The sequence below is a fragment of the Chlamydotis macqueenii genome, chromosome 15, assembly GCF_036417535.1.
Source record: "Chlamydotis macqueenii isolate bChlMac1 chromosome 15, bChlMac1.mat, whole genome shotgun sequence".
In the NCBI taxonomy this organism is placed as follows: Eukaryota; Metazoa; Chordata; class Aves; order Otidiformes; family Otididae; genus Chlamydotis; species Chlamydotis macqueenii.
In genome coordinates, this window is record NC_141570.1 from 1,275,468 (window position 1) to 1,292,204 (window position 16,737).

The 16,737-nt window shown below is 43.0% G+C and overlaps 2 protein-coding genes across 6 annotated transcripts in view; one reads left to right on the forward strand and one right to left on the reverse strand.

The window, feature by feature from the left end:
• ARHGAP17 (Rho GTPase activating protein 17) overlaps positions 1 to 12,902 on the forward strand; it is a 45,654-nt gene extending 32,752 nt beyond the window's left edge. Inside the window, exons 13-22 of one of the 5 annotated variants that reach the window (XM_086759391.1) lie at positions 207 to 287; positions 991 to 1,104; positions 1,452 to 1,543; positions 1,678 to 1,834; positions 3,059 to 3,301; positions 5,350 to 5,513; positions 5,919 to 6,530; positions 7,507 to 7,530; positions 9,562 to 9,606; positions 11,982 to 12,120. In XM_086759391.1, coding sequence (XP_086615517.1) covers positions 207 to 287; positions 991 to 1,104; positions 1,452 to 1,543; positions 1,678 to 1,834; positions 3,059 to 3,301; positions 5,350 to 5,513; positions 5,919 to 6,530; positions 7,507 to 7,529 — 1,486 coding nt within the window. In that variant the 3' untranslated portion in view covers position 7,530; positions 9,562 to 9,606; positions 11,982 to 12,120. Of the gene's footprint in view, positions 1 to 206; positions 288 to 990; positions 1,105 to 1,451; positions 1,544 to 1,677; positions 1,835 to 3,058; positions 3,302 to 5,349; positions 5,514 to 5,918; positions 6,531 to 7,506; positions 7,531 to 9,561; positions 9,607 to 11,981 lie in introns of all 5 variants that reach the window. The other 4 variants (XM_086759390.1, XM_086759392.1, XM_086759389.1 and 1 more) reach the window with 4 other exon arrangements.
• A 178-nt stretch (positions 12,903 to 13,080) lies between these two features.
• Positions 13,081 to 16,708, reverse strand: TEX47 (testis expressed 47). Its single transcript, XM_086760090.1, has 7 exons — positions 16,622 to 16,708; positions 16,391 to 16,463; positions 15,347 to 15,450; positions 14,900 to 14,964; positions 14,185 to 14,383; positions 13,592 to 13,751; positions 13,081 to 13,164 (listed from the first exon to the last, which is right to left on the reverse strand). Exons 1-7 carry the CDS (start codon positions 16,706 to 16,708, stop codon positions 13,127 to 13,129), a joined length of 726 nt encoding a protein of 241 aa, XP_086616216.1. The 3' UTR covers positions 13,081 to 13,126.
• Between the last annotated feature and the right edge of the window lie 29 nt (positions 16,709 to 16,737).

Here is a 16,737-nt window from a genome sequence, read left to right on the forward strand (position 1 = left end):
TTTCATTGCAGATTGAGATAATTTGGGGATTTGACTAGCAGGCTACTGAATTACTGAATACAAAACAGTGCATTTATTTGGCATAAATGGAAGCTTACAGTCATCTCTTCACTGCAGAAACAATGGTTTTCTGATCTGAAAGTAAGATGTAACTGCTTTTGGTTTGGTTTGTGGTTTTTTGTTTTTTTTTTTTTTTTCCCTTTCAGTATTCAGGACCAGGATAAGAAGCTACAAGAGTTATGGAGAATTTGTAACAGATTACCTAAGCATTATCATGCTAATTTCAGGTATGTTTGAACATCTGCTGACTTGCAGCACAGCTGCTTTGATGCTAGAGTACCCTGTTTCAAAGCTGATTAACCAAAACTCTAATCCAAGTTTTTTCTTTTCCTTCCAGTTAAGTTTATAAAAGGACTTCCTGTTTTACCACACAGTTGGTGTGCATTGGTGGTGGTAGACTTTTTCAGTAAAGTTAATTCACTGTTGGCTGTAATGAAAAAGTGATGCATAGAGCCCTTCTACTTATTGCTGTTGGCAATAGTACCTGGCTTTTCACCAGCTATGCTCTTCGTTGTATTTCCCAGTCTTAGAAATCATGTGGATGTATCTTACATGTGTTATTTTTCCTTTTGGTTTTGCCTTTTGGGAATGAATCAGAACAAAACCAACTCTGGTGGCTCCAGGAAGTATGGAAGTTCCATTACAGGATGTGAAAATAGCTGTTGAGTAGGCTTTCTCAATCTGAACACTTTTTCTGAAAATATATGATAGTTCTCTAGGTCCGTTTTGCTAAGATGGGAGGTGCTTTCTTTTCTACCCAATTCAACTTCTGTGATTCATGGGTAGAAACTTAGCCACCAAGCAAGAAGGCTGTTTGTCTTCTGTTTTGTTGGGGGCTGTCTTCACGAGTTCTTGAATTTTTACTTAGTTGCTTTCAACAAGAAATGCTCTCAGTTCTTGCTGTTTAATTATTTCTTTCCTATTTTGTAGGTATTTAATAAAATTTTTAGCAAAGCTTGCACAGAACAGCGATGTTAACAAAATGACACCCAGCAACGTCGCAATAGTCTTGGGCCCCAACTTGCTATGGGCAAAGAATGAAGGGTAAGTTGGTTTAGGAAAACTGCAAACTTCATGGAACTGTAGAATTTCTTGTCAGATTGCTTTAAATCGTGTAGCCTGTTCACAGCAACAGAGTATTTGCCTAAAAAGTATTTCAAATGTTCTCTCAACCTGTGCCTCCAGATCCTTTTAGGCATGCATCTTTTTAGGAGTGTTTTAAAATGCTATAAATGTTACTGAATAGTCTAGATTTTGTCAAAGTGTGATGCTTGGGAGTCTTGATACAGCATGTTTAGCATAGCTTGCCCTTTAGGTAATAGGAATTTTAAAAATATTTTCTTACTTTTGATAGAACTCTGTATGAAGTGTTCTACAAATTTCTTCTGCAGATCCCTTGCTGAAATGGCAGCAGCAACTTCAGTCCACGTGGTAGCAGTTATTGAGCCAATTATTCAGCATGCAGACTGGTTTTTCCCTGGAGGTAAATTCTTGCCACAGTTAAAAGAATTTTGTATTTGTGATAACCCTATGCAGGTAAACCTCCAATAGCTTTGTGCAGTGAGGCACTGTTTTGTGTGTGTATGTCTTATGGTGCGTTCTCTCTCTCTCTTCCAGATCAAGATTTCAACGTGTCTGGGGCATTTGTTGCAATTCCTGCTGTTAATTCCAATCACTTGTCACACACTGGGAGTGAATATGAATCTGGGACACTGGAACGGAAGAGGCCTGTCAGTATGACTGTAATGGAAGGGGATTTACTGAAGAAGGAAAGGTACGTTTCATTCTCAGGTTAGGTTTCAATTATTAGCCACTCTTGAGAACTGGACTGCTGAGGAAGCTGTAATCGAACACACTTTTATTGGTCTCAGGAGGAGAATTTCATGGAAATGCCATAGGTAACAATAGTGATTTATTTCCCCTCCATGTTATTGCAGCCTGAGGAAGGTTCAAAGGTAAAGTACTGGTATTTGCTTCCAGTTATACTTTGTGCATGATAAAAAACACAAGCGGATAGTTACTGCTTCCAGTTACCATTTTCCTGTTACAGATTTGGGGGGTCTAAAATCCACTGAGATGGAAGGGTACGCAGCAGCATCTGTCAGTATCTAACTTCTGATATTCCATGGCTTCTTTTTCAAAGCCCATAAGCTGAGGTGGTGTTACCTGGTGCCTTCATGATAAGACTTCTGAGTTGATGATGGTACAGTATACCACAGAAAACAGTAGATTGCTAAAAAATAAAAAACGTGCTGTTTTCCCATATAACATGTAGTGTAACACTCATTTATTATCACTCATATCATGAATATTCAAGTGACGTGCTGTTTTGGTTTTAGCTGTTTATGCAAATGTTAAATTGTTACCTGAATGTTAACTCTGGCTAGCCACATGCAAATTCATCAGCACTGACAGAAGAAGGAGAAAATCAATGCAAGATTCACTGTGTTTTTAACACAACAAAAATAAAATTCCATTCTAGAATGAATGCGCTGTATGCATTCTAAAATCTATTAGAATTTTAACCCGTTTGTCCATAGTTCTTCTTTAAACACAAATCATAGTGTATCCAGTGGCTTTTTTGTCTGTCTTGAAATCTGTACTGCAATGTAGACATAGTGTAACAGAAACAAAGTTAATGTGGCAAAATATATGCAGTGAGGAGATACTCTTGTATGTAAGGAAATGTATGTATTTACATGTAAAATTAGTGAGTGGTTGGACCTCATTGTCATCAGTGTCTGTCTTCAAATGTTAATTGAGTAGCACGTCCCACTCATGTTTCGCTTACCGCCCTGCGTGGATAAGCCCAGTAGTGTTGCATGTCTTAACATCAACGGTGTTATAAGCAGAAAGTTGAGCTTTCCTTGTTGCTGCTTTGCATGCCAAGCAACAGGGGTTGCGTTTGTCTTTGCGGGCTGTAACATCCAGTTGTCCTGTTGCTTTAGTTACCTGGTGTTGGCTGGCGTGGTGTGTTTACTCTCTCTTCTTTCTGTAGCTTTGGTGTCAAGGTTATGGACTTCCAAGCGAATCCTCGGAGATGTGGCACTATAAATAGAAAGCACACATCCCCAGCTTTCCAGCCACCACTTCCACCCACGGAGGCTGGCGTGCTGGCTCAGTCTGGAGCGGAGCAGCACGCACAGGCTTCTGTGGCTGAAACAAGCCCAGTGGGTGCTGGTTTTGCTCTCTCTGCTGGCACAGCAGAACAGTTGCAAAGTCAAGGAAATGAGGATGTCAGGTAAGAGGCACGGCTTAGCAGGCAGTGGCTTAGCAAGCTGCTTCAGCAGCAAACTCATACGTCAACTGTACCTGCTTCACAAGGCACTTCTGACTGGAATTGCGTGTGTCGTGTGAAGCCTTTGCAGGCGTGGGCAGAGGCGCTATGTGTCTCTTGCCACGTTCCAAAATTGATCTTCTAAAATAATATACATTGTTCTGTATATTTCAGAATTGACCTTCTAATATAAGAGAATTCTTGAGTGAAAAAATGATGAAAAATACTAAAAAATACTGTACTTCTATGTTGACCTTTCCAAGGTATACTCTAGAGGTGCCCACACAGTATGACTTACCAGTTTGCTGCTGAAAGAACAAAACTTACCATTGGCAATACTAGAAACCTGTTGGTCTTGTTTGTTGTTTTTTGTACACGTTATCTGGATTTGTCTTTTTTTTTTTTTTTTTTTTGTCTGTAGCAAGTGTTAGTGATGACCAGACTTGCTCGCTAGAGAACTGGAAGTTGGTTGATCATCCTTCACTATTAGTTTCTTTAGGACAAGCATGTATACAGGCTTTTTTGCTGCTCAATTACTATTGAAACTGTGTGCAATCGTGTCCCCAGTATTAGTATACATGGACTCCAAAACTAGCGGCAGTAGCAGAGTCTTCCTTTCGTGTATGGTGAAAGCAGCACTTTGCTTTCAATATTTTGTGGTCTGAGAGGTAAAGCAACCAACACGTAAAGGCCCGTTGTGCTCTCCAGACATCAACTTCTTGCGTAGCATCTTACGGTAAAACACCACCACAGAGCGATGCAGCGTTGAGTCCTTTGCATACAGCTTTTGTTCTCGGGTGACATTTTTACAAAAACAACTTCTCATTCGGAAATCCCCCCCAGACGAATATTTCCTCCGCAGGTGTCTTCTGTGGCATAGGCAGCTAAAACAAAACCTTGGGAGTAGTGTCTAAAAGCTGCAGTTAAAAATCTGTACAAACTCTGCATTCAAGTACTTGCAGTTTCTTAACAGCATCTGGAGAAATTGGGTTTGCAATGTGCCAGTAAAAGTGACAGAAAGGTGTTAGTCCCTTTGTGATGAGTAAGGTGCTGCAAGAGACTATAAAGATGGAGAAATGAGTGAAGCCTGCAAGTGCATAGCAAGAGGAGAGGGCACTGCCCTTGACCACCTCGACTGGTTCATACTCCAGTGCTGTTGACCCCCCTGGTTCCATTGTCTTCATAGCCAAAAGTCAGGAAGAGCTGAGTTGTCCTCATCTGAATCTCTAGGATTTCACAGGGGTTGCTCCCTCGAGATGAGTTTAAGTCTTCCAGTAAGGTAAAAGCTTAATTCCAGGTAGGGTGGAGAGGAAACTCCAGCCAGCCAACAATGGGGAAAGAACCACTGCTCTCTCCACACATGGCTCTTGCAGTCCCTGAGCCCTCACGGGGGCTTCCAAAGGCTTCAGGGCCTTCAGCACTGAGGACTACATCTGCCTCGGCCGCATACGAGACAGAGCAAGTTGGTTCATGTCCTTTGGGTTTTTTTTCTGGCAGAGCTTCACAGGTTGCCATCGCTTGGACCTTAGTAGCTAGGTCTGCCAAGCAACTGCCAGCGAGTTGAATGTCATGCTGTGACAGAATATTTTGGAAAGGCTAACGGTTATTGGGGTGATAAAGATATTTGAACGAGGAAACAGAAGTATTTTTATATGAACTTTCATGTTGAGAGTCTCCTTTTAAAGGATCTGCAAATGCACGGAGGATGCGTTAGCACGGAGACTGTACTGCTAGGTACCAGCATTGCATTCACATTCAGACTGCGGAACTACTTGGATTCCCAATTTAATTTTGTTAACTAATTGTGCAGACTTGCCTAAAGCCTACTATTGCCTTTTTGAAGAGTCGTAGCACTGTTCAGCCTCAGTAAACACCAGTCAGTGCAGAAGCTCTTCTGAAATGTTTGAGGGTCAGAACTGTAGCGCAGCTCGTAACGAAAACCTGAGCGGGTGCGGCTGACCTGGGCAGGGTGTTTTACAATCATCTTCTAATTTAGAATTTTTAATTTACAGCACCACAAAATCTAAGGACAACACATCTTCAGCTACTCCTCCACCCGCGAGAAACGGCGGGCATGCGGGCACTGTCCAGAACCAGTCAACAAGTAGCACTAACCAGCTTTCTGTTAATCAGCCGCAGAGTGCAGCGGGTCCCAGTCCCCACTCAATGAGGAGAGGTGTGTTTTTCGTTTGGTTTTCAAGCCACTAAGTTCCGCTTCTTTATGTACTGCAAAAATCCTTACTAAAATAACTTTGTCAGTATCTCTCCCTTTATTCCAGACGATGGTTTAATTCGCTTGCCTTTCACTAAGGCCTAGCTAAATGCATCTCTGGGCTTCTGGACTCTTTCATTAATGCTGGTAGTCATGTTACCAACGCAGTTTAACAAAATCACTCAGACTGTTGTTTAGTAAACCTGTGTACACATTTCTGTAGCTTCCTAATGCTATTGCTTTTATTTGATAATACACCGTTTTATTTTGATAATGTACCTGAGTATTCTTTTGTGCTACCAGTTTCTTTATTTCAGGAGTTTGGTTACACAGTACATAACCATGACATCTCACCTCTTCTCTTAACAGCTGTTAAAAAGCCCGCGCCAGCCCCTCCCAAGCCAGCCAACCCACCGCCAGGCCAGCCGGGAAGCCAAAGTTCTGCCCCAGCTGCTCAGCCACCTTCTGTCTCTCCAAAACCACCTGCTAGAAGTTCTTCTCCTCCTGCTCAACATCCAAACCAAGGAGCAGCCCAGACCTCCACTTCCCAGGTTTCTGCACCCCGGAGATACTCCAGCAGCCTTTCCCCAATACAAGCTCCCAGCCATCCACCACCACAGCCCCCAACACAGGCTACTCCTCCACTGCAGCCCAAATCAAACAGTCAAGCATCTCCTCCTGCTGCACCCAGCAGTGAGCATGGACCAGAGCAGCCCTGTTACACTCCTCCGCAGACTCCAACACCGCCTGACACACCCCCTCTAGGAAAACACACTGTTAGTTCCCCATCGTCACAGCCATCTACTCAAGAAAGCTCCCAGTCTCACTCTCCGCCTCAGAGTGGCACACTGCCGAGGCCACGGCCAATACCAAAACCCAGAAACAGACCTAGTGTTCCCCCCCCGCCTCATCCTCCTTCTCAGCTGGCTGGAGATGGTATTATTGCAAATCCCACGCAAACAGCTTCCAAAATAGTAACAGGTGAGTGGATTCTTTCATATTCAGTGTCTCATCAGGGAGTAGAAATGAAGAAAATAATGCCTGTAGCTGTAAATTAACTTGTGGGGGGAACTGAAAAGCACAAATAACAGTTATAATACTAAATTGCTCATTTCCAGTTAAAATGCCCACCCAGCTGTTCTGTGCATGAGGATTTGGGGCACTTCCTCAGTGAAGGTTTTCATTCCTGAGGCAGAAGGGCTTGAGGGGAAGTGTAGATTAGCTTGCTTTATTTTTTTTCCTACTTTGGAAGCAAAACACGATTATAGCAACCATCTCTCCAGGGCTTTCCCCAGACTCAGCATCATGGCAGTCTCAACTATGCTTATGCATCTGTTGCCAAAAAGCAAATGTTTGGCAGAGGGAGAAGATGTAGCCAAAGATAGTATGTTTCAGCACACACAGAAGATAATAAAATGCCAGAAGTGGCCACTGATACATGTTTCAGTAGACAAGATAATAAAACAGGGAATGTTTTACGGTACAAGAACGAAGTCTTCTGATGTGCTTTTAAGTTGGAATTCCAGAAGCTGAAGAATCACATACGCTAAATTGTGTATCTTAGGTTGGTTTTTAGATAGATCTTCATATTTTAAATGCAGCTTTCTTGGTCTGTTTTGAGACATTCATGAAGTAGAGAGGAACTTCATGAAGCTTGTAGTTACTAGTTTGATAGGGATAATGTTCATTTTAGTCTGGGGGGGTGGAATGTAACTGCTGAGGACAGTCAAAACTAGCAGGTCTTGAAATGTTCTCCTGCTGAGTCTCTGCTTGTTTTAGGAAATTATGAAGGAAGAGATAGTGAATACAGGAGAAAAATGCTTTAAAATCTAATTATATTTAATAATGATTAAAACTTCCCAATGACACTGCAGCTTCTCTAGAATAAGACTAATGTATTAGAATGCAAAGTATAAATTCTGTTGCCTAACAGCTTTACCCCATGATGCCTTCACAGGTGGGGATGGTTACTGCGAATAAGGTTTGTACTTACCAGAAACATGCAATATAAGCTAAAATGCTCCTGCACAGCAATATTTTATTTGTAGCTTTATTTTGTATATGCGCTTTGGAACATGTGCTCTCTGTCAACTCTTGTGTTATCTCATTACGACATACCATTCTGTTTGTGAGACGTTTTAAGACCTATGCTGCTTAATGTTAATAGTCCTCTGAAAATTAAGTTATTCCTTAAAACAAATTGTAAAAGTATCTGTATGAAGTGAGTAACACTTCACACAAAGTCACCAGAACTACTAGTCCACAAGCCAAGTGTGAAGCAGTGACCCATTTAAAACAGGTTTGTTCTCATCAGGGCAGGCAAATATTGAAGCTCATGGGTTTTTCCTACAATTCAGTGTTTTATGGTTGCATTTTAATATAGCTTTCACTTCAAGTTTTCAGTTATTTTTAACTACTTGGAATTTATTTGGCAAACTACACGTTCATGTGACTAAACCCCTTTGCAGAAAGGCACCCAGCAGCATCTGCATTCGGGCATGTTTGTGTCTGCATCCTCAGCTCCAGCCTCACTAATAGTACTAGTCTGTTCAGTCACAGCTGCCGGACGACACCTGAATAATCTTACTAGTCATGCCTAACGGGTTAGAGTCTCTACTTTTTTGAGGTAATAACTGCATGACAGGCTGAAAAAGTTGAGGCTGAATTCTTGAATTACCTCAAGATTTGACTGCTTTACAGTAAAGAGATTGGAATCAGTAGGGGATTGAGAAGTCAAGTTGGAAGTAGTTTTTGGTTTTTTGGTTTTTGGGGGGTTTTTTGGTTTTTGGTGGTTTTTTGTTGTTTTTTTTTTAATTTGAGAAACTAGCAGTAAATGAGCTGCTTAAGCAACTAAAAAGTAGCTTTGCTTTTTAAAATAAGACTTCTGATGGTACTTCTGTTCTTTTTGTCAGTATCTTTTAAAATGCAAGGGCAATTTATTTCAAAACTGAATTGAGAAATAAGGCTGGGGTCTGGATCTTTACAGCACTTACAAATAAGTGAAGAATAGGAACAGTGCTGATGAGTCAAATGTCAAGGAAAGACTTAACCGTAATTTCCAAGTCACGTTTCATAGGCTGAGCATGTTTGTTTTCATTGCGGAATTCTTCTGATTCTGAGGAAATTGCTTTAACGATAGCAGACAAGCAGGGTTTGTTTTACCCCAGCTTGCCTTCTAAGTAATATCCAGCTGGTATGCAGGGGGCTGCTTCATTAGTGGGGGGGTTTAAGTTACGCAAGGCAGGCATCTGCCACGGGGCAGTGATTGGCACAGCCGGACTGGGAGTGACAACTCGGTGCTGTGTCCTTTTCAGCTAAGCTGGAGGCATAACAGGTACACAACTCTCCTGTAGTCTGGGTAAATTTAAAAAAAAATTAAATCAACAGCTTTAAAATGTAATGAAACAGTCTTAAAAGTGGAGAGACTTAAATTAAATCTTTTCAGGTGCAAACAGTAGCAGATTGGCCCTGTAAGTTGTGTGTGGTAGACATCAGTATGAAAGCTGCCACGCAGGAAAGCTGATGATGAAGGATCCTCTAGCAAAACTGATAAAGGAACCTAGAAAATCTACTGTGTTACTCAGGCTTACCTACAGCAGTATGCTCAGTACGGAATCATCCACCTTTTCCAGATCAATCCTTTTTTTAAAGGATTCGTATTTGTTCTGGATTAACACCACTGCATATTACCTGGGTATCTGCTCTGACATTTACCTGTGCACATATAGGCACTTGTTAAGGACTACCTAATTCACAGTGTGAAACAGCTGGTTTTAATTTTAACCTTAAATAGTGGAGCAAGAGAGGACAGATGGGGATAGTGGAAGCCAAAATTAAGTTGCCAGCAAACTTCATAATATCAGAGCAGGAATTCTGAATTGTTTTCAGGATACTGTTGAATTCCTTTGTCCATGTACTGGACTTTAGTAATGCCTCAAATTCTGTTTATAGTATTGAAGTAATAAGCCCTAGAAAAGAATATTCTAATCAAAGATTTTATTAAATAATCTAGATGTTTGACCTGCATTCAGTAGGAACTGTATTGGAAAGTTCAATGGTAAGGAAAAGGCATATGATTGGCCAAGAATGTGCTAATTCATAATCATGTGTGTGCTAATGCCCACTACTAACCTGTCACCAATAACACTGCTTGCTTGCATTATCGTTAGCGTGGCATGCAAAACGAATGGCTGCTTGCTCGCTCTTACATTAATGTACTAAAATACTGGAGACCAGAATGCGTGAAGTTGTCCATGTTCTGATTGGCCCGTTTCACGTTGTATTTCTTCCACGTACAGAAAATCCTACCTAGGAATGTCTGTGTTTTACACAGTTTCATTTTGTGTTTGAAGCAGCTGTACATTGTTTGTCACAAATACTCCTTTCTTGTGTCACCTCACACTTTGTTACCTCCTTTTCCGATCATCCCTCGATAGGCAGTTGTGGTAGGGAGAACTTCCATGCCTGCCTCTGAAGTTGAACTACAGCTTTTGAGCCATACTTTAAATAACGGTTGAACAGTAAAATAGGCACTGTTAGATATTAGGGGGAGTGCAGCGCCTCTGCTCATCTCTTCTGTGGTCAAACTCAGCGTGGAACATTTTAACTAAGGGAAAAATGCAAGAAGAATTTGGGAACTCGCATGATTGCAGTTTGTTCTTCAATGTAATATTGCTTCTGTTGTGCTGTAAAATTACTGTAAGTAATTTTTACTTAGGGTTTTTTTTTTTCGCCCAAGTTTTTTACTAAGTTTAAATCAACTGACTTTAAAAGTACTTACATTTTCGTCTGTTGGAGAAACAGCAGTTACCCAGTACAGTTGGCATAAGGGAGAGGCGCTGATGTTCTGAAGCTTGGTTTCATGAACTGGGGACTTAGTTTAAATGCAGGAATGTGAGGCTAAGTGAAAAGGTTTGGTCTTAAAGTAGCCCCAGTAATTATTTCTTCACTGCTGTCAAAGGTCTGTTGAACAGTGATTCTTGCAGGTGCCACAAGGCGCTGTTCACTGGGTATGGCCCAGTAACTGGAACACTGACTCTCAAAATGACAAATAGGGGCTGGGGAGAGAAACCTGTTTAAAAGATTCCCCCAGCTGATGACGTTTAACAAGTCATAACAGCACTGGTGGTTTCTTCTCTGCCTTCTGGGTGATGTCCTTTGCCACTGAAATGCTGTCGTAGCAGAATATGGTCCTCCCCAAGGCTGTGATACAAACTTGGGAGAAAATGTATCGTTCACACCTCACAAGAAAACATTCATCTGTAATCAAAATCAAAGCATCATCTTGTTTTTGGAAAGCTGCAGCAGGAAGGATGAGAACATCTAACTGTCCTGCACAAGACAAGCCAGTTGGTGTCAGGCCACGAGAGGATGGAGCTCCAGCTCCTAGGTTACCAGTGCTGCTGCATACGAAATGGTGGCACGCTGCCTGGGGCTGGCTGGCACCCCAGCGACGGGCTGAGAGGAGCAGGGGAGCCTGCGCTCAGACCCGGTTCCGTGTCTGCTTTCACCTCTTCCGTGTCATTTACCTCAAACTTTGGACTTGAACATTTATGAAGTAACTTGTGGGATAAATCTAAGGCTCTAAGCTCAAGATACAAGTAAAAGTCTTTACAGGATGCCTGTCTGTGTCACCTATGTTTAAAAGCAAGGCATTTATTTGGATTCTTTATTGATTTAAGTGATCTAAATTATCTTCTGTTTGGATCAGCTGCTGTGTTGAAGTAAGTGATGTCATGGCATATTATAAATTAGCTTTCTAAAATTCTCAATTATATATTTTTTTTGAACTGTTATAGACTTTCCTGGTCTTCTAACTACCAGTGCAGTCACCAGCAATACAACATTTTGAGGTCCTTCTTGGACACCTTGGCTTGAACAAATTCTCCTCCCCTCAGAAGAGGGCAAAGAACATGATGTTCCCTGTTATCTGTAGGAAAGGGGTTTATCTGCATTTGGCTTAAATAATTTCTTCCTCTTCTTGTGACAATGCCTCCTTTAGACACCATACTTGTTCCTATTGCTGCTCAGAGTCATAGGTGGTGGTTACCGGCTGATGATTTAGGTGCCAGAGTTTTTTGCCGAGTGACCATTCTCTCTTGATGTGAACGTCTAAAGAATCACTTGTAAGGGGCACTGAGGAATCCCATACTAAATCGTACCCGCTGTCTTCCATTCTTCAGAAAAAACTGTTTTTCTGTATTGTGTACACGATTAATGTACATATGAGAAGCAACTCAAACATAGCTTTTTAGTTTGGCTTAACCTTTTTTGTGTCCCTGTGTGCACATGCACATGTGTGCCAGCTCTCTGTTTGAAAAGCCTTTCATCTTTCCTTTCCCTCTTCTTTCTAAGGAAATGCACCAGAGATACGCTAGCGAATGTGGTGTCACTGTCCAGACTGCTAAACTTCCTGTTCCGTTTTTTGTGCAGACTCTAATTCCAGTATTCAAGAACCACTTCAAAACCCTTCTCCAGAGCTTCTTACAGAGACAGCGAGCAAAGAACTGCACAACCATCTCATGCTCGATATTGACAATGATACGGAAAGCACTGCTCTGTAACGGAAACTCTCAGTTTTTCAAGTTCCTCTCCTGGTGGGAAAACTAACAGACCTAACAGTGACAAGCTTCTTTTGACGACATGGTAGAACTGTGTAGAGTTTGACTTGTGCATCACGGAGAAAGTGATTTAGCCATTCAGAAGAAGTTTAATGATCTGTGTCTCAACAATGGTTTTCAAAATCTTGGATGGAAGGAATTAATTACTGCAGAAACTTGCATAGGAAGCATAATTGCTGCTAGTACAGATGGTATTGGCAGGAATTCCTCAAGAATAAGGAGCAGAACATTAGTTATTTAAAGTGCATGTATTACGGAAATAATCTTTTTAATGTCACGGTTAGACTTTTATTTCTAGTTCTTAGCCTTTACAAGGAGATGCCTTGCAAGAGACATTCCCTCACTGATTTGCTGCAGATTCTTTTTAAAACACGAACCAAAAAATGCCAGAGTGCTGGTGGTGACTGCTGGTTATCAGTCGCCTTGTCAAAACTGTGGATGTATTCTAGTGCCTTGAAGGACTGTCATACTGTAGAAGGAACCTTACTGTATCTTTTAATCATTTCATTGCTACTTAATGATCAGTACTTAATACTTATTTCATAGTTATTTGTATTAACCAAGCCCGCTTTTGTTTATGTGAAACTTGCAACTGTTTCGAGATGAAACCGTGGAAGTGTTTTTTGTGCTTTCATTGAAAACAGTTGAATTTTGAAAGAACTTGGAACAGCTGTTTGGATTTGTCAGTTGGGTGAACATTTATAAAATTAAAGATTGTCTTTTGTCAACTTAAGGCATCTTTATTCAAGTTTGTTAGTAACATTGCTTCCAACGGACGCTGAAGGTTACACAGTCGTTCCCTGGGCTCTCGAGTCGCTGGCGGCTCAGCTTGTTCTTCTGTTAAGGACAGCAGCGGAAGCATGCGGGGAATTAATATGCATCTGTTCTTTAGTGTGTAGATTTGTGTTAAACACAAATGAGTCCAGCTGCAAAGGGGAGCACTGGATGCAGCCTGTATCATGCAGAGAAGTGAGAGGGAACGGGCCATACAGTTTCTGCAAATGAGAGGGAAACTAGTCGATTGAGGAAACATTCATATAACTAGCTGAATTAATTTACTTAAACTATACATTCCTTAGTACTCCATAACACATTTTATTGGCATTCTTAAACTAGACCTTAACTACAAAATAAAACCGCATTTCATAAAGGTCTTGACAAGACACACTGCACTTGGTGACATGATAAATGTATTTGGGTTGCTGCCTTGTTGATGCCCCCATTTGCAATCCCAGTTGTTTCCTGTTCAGACATCTCTTAACAGGGACGATGACCCCTGTTAGTGGGAGTAGACTTGCTTCCCTCTGTCACCACACCAGCACTGTAACAAACTCTTGTAACTCAAAATTCAGCTCTGAGAGCCACACATTCCAGTTCTGTTACTAAATTCAATGTTTATCTCTCAAACTGTGTGCAGGGTACCTGAATCCAGGGCAGGCTGTGCAGGACTTAAATAGATTCTCAGAAAATCTTCTGGACTTGCACATTCTTCAGCATTATGCAAACAGTTAATTGTCTCTACTGGGATTAGTAGCTCAGGTCCAACAGTGTGTACACCCTCATCCGTATCCTCACTCTCCTCCTAGATAATAAACAGCATGTTTCGGTGCAGGTACAAGAGCACAGGGCTGTGACACAGTTAAAGCTGAGGACATTTGCCTTTCTCCAGCAAACACAGCTGTGTCCCCTGTTCCTAGGTGTGCACAGCAGTGGGCAGGGGGAGGAGGCAATGTAAGGTACCGGCTTTGCTGGTGACTTTCACCTGGGCTTAAGCCAGGTTGGTGCAACTGATTAGTTAAACAGCTGCACAAAATAACCCTACAGAGGTTTAGAAAAAACCTGGAATAAAATAATGAGGTTTGTGGTGCTTTAACACTGCTTCTAGTGTCCTCTCAGGTGTATATGCTTGTAAATTCTGCTTGAAAGACAAGTGCGGCTGCTTGCAGGTGTGCTTTGGGGGGATCTATGAGGGTAAACTACATGAAGTCCTTACAGCCCAGTTATTTGACATTTACCTCTAAACTCTGGATGCAGACTGCCAGTTTGAGTAGGAGGGTAATACACTCTGCTGCCACCTCTGCTGTAGACTCTGAGCGCGTTGAGCCTTGCGGCCATGTCACGGGAGACGTCGCTGTTGCTGCGTACCAGTCTGGGAACAGTCTGGCAGGGACATTATGTGCCACCACTAAAACTTTAATTTCCTGGAGTAAAGCACTGAGTGGAAAGAGAGAGAATTCCATCCTGAAGTACAGCAAGGAGTTTTTTATCAGATGGTGAAGTTTCATAAACTATGCGGTGAGTTGGTTGAACTCTGTGGGACTGGCTAGGTAGTGCTGAAAGGACAAACGCAGATAATTTTTGGAATTCCAGTGCATACACCTACAACTGTTTACAAAGCAGGACACAGAAATAATAACAGCTGATTCCCGAGGAAGGAATTTTCCTATTTTCTGAAACCTATGAAGGCTGTTGACAGCTAAAGTCTTGGCATCTTGAAGAGGGACCCCAATGCAGAGGGCTGGGCAAGAGCCTGCTGGCAGCTGGTTGGTGCTGGCCGCATCCAGACAAGATGTGTTAGCTGGGAAATGTCAGCTCCTCTGTGGCCAACAGGTACTCAGTGGGAGAATGAAAGGTTAATAAAACCATGGCTAATGTTCAGTTTAACCTTAAGGAAGCATTCTACCGCTCTGGCTAAAATTTTCTTTCATCTAAGTGATATGAAACACTTACCTCTCACCTTGATTTTGGAGAGAAGCTAAATCTTGGATGATGAGATGGATCGTGCTACTGCAAGACTGCAGAGGAAATGGCAGAGTTGTTACAGAATTGCATATTGCAAACTAATTTGTGAATATAAAAGTAATTAATCAGTTGCCCTGCATGGGCTTTCCCTTTGAGTCACAGGTGCTGAGAACAACAACACGTTGTTCCCGTTACACCTGACGGAAGGTGGCAGCTCATTCTGTCAGAATCATGTTCTGGGGCAGTTATCTGAAGCACTGGTGGAGGAAATCCCAGGGGTAAGCTACTGAACCCAGCACAGCATTATTCTGTTCTTTAAGCCTATGTATGGGGTAAGAGATGGCTGTACGTTTGCAGTTAGCTGGGTCTTAAAGCCAAATTTGTACAAAGATGAATCAAGGTTACTTGATCCCACTAGGGGTTTATGTAACTTACCTCCACTACCTGACAGATACAGCTGGAGTAGAGAAGTAGCAGACCGGTGACGTGTTCTTTTGCGTGGTCTTTTAATATATTTTCAAACAATTCTCTGTGATAACCTTTTTCCAAAAGAAAAACTGGCCGTTTGTCAAACTTTTCATAGCGATAGTTTGCTGCAAGTTAGTGTTGTGTGGTCTGGTCTGTGTTCTCTCTGCTGCCGCAGACAACAGATTGACAGATGATGCTTGTATTAGTCAGAAGGAACATGGAAGTGCTGCTCTTCTTGACATGCACCAATGCAATTCATGTTGGTCCTAAACCAATAGCTGAAATCTCAAATTCCCATTAACATTTGTTTACTCTAAAGGTGGAGTTAGTTACATCTTTGTTGCTGCAGATAGAAATGTAGAGCAGTTTGGAAGTCTTGCGTGTGCAGTTGAACCCTTGCCTCTGCTTGACTGATACAGGTGTTTAAAAAAACAATTGTATCATCACATCAGACAGAAATTTTGCTATACCTTAGATGGCTGAGAAAGTCAGACTTAAAGTTGGTTGCAAAAACAATGGTTTAGCAAAATAGTATTTTCTCTATTTATGGGCTACTACAAGGCTTGTCTATATCACTGCCCCGTACTGCCCGTTATGTTACTCTGCATGTGCCCAGGTTTTCTAGGTGGTATTTGCTACAACCATGCTGTATTTAATGCATTCTAAGGAATTTTATGACAGATGAGCGTGAAATGCGAGCGCAGTGGCGGGATTCCCCGAGCGCACTGCGGGTGAGCGGTCACTGCAGCCCCTCACAGGCGGCTTACAAAGCGTGGCTGGTCTCCTCTGTTCACACCTGAGGGCCAGACCTGTACTCGGACAATCCGTAGGTGGTTTTACTTCCCAGATTTCCCAAGATAGTGCCCCAACACAGGGAATAGTTCAGTAAACCACTGCATGGCAGTAGCTCCCGAGGGAAGCCGCCTGCTCTGCCACGCCGGGGGGAGATTGTCCACGGCAGCTTGGCGAGGGGCTGTGTGCGGCTGTGTCCCCCCGGCCCGGGGCACCCACCTGCCACCTCCTCCGCCGCCGCCCCCTCGCCCAGCCGGGCCACCACCAGCAGCCTGTGCAGCGGGAACCGGTACTGCGGGAGGAGAGAAGAGGAGAGGAAGAGGCCAGGCCCGATCGCACCGCCCGGCCCCGGCCCCGGCCCCGGCCCCGGCCCCGGCCCCGGCCCCGGCCCCGGCCCCGGCCCCGGCCCCGGCCCCGGCCCCGGCCCCGGCCCCGGCCCCGCCTCCCCACCGGCGCGGCGCCCAGCAGGCTCTGCCGCTCCAACGGCACGGGATCCGGCGAGCCGGGCCGCCCCAGCGCCGGGGCCTTCTCCGCCATGGCCGGCGGGACCAGGCGACCGCGAGGGG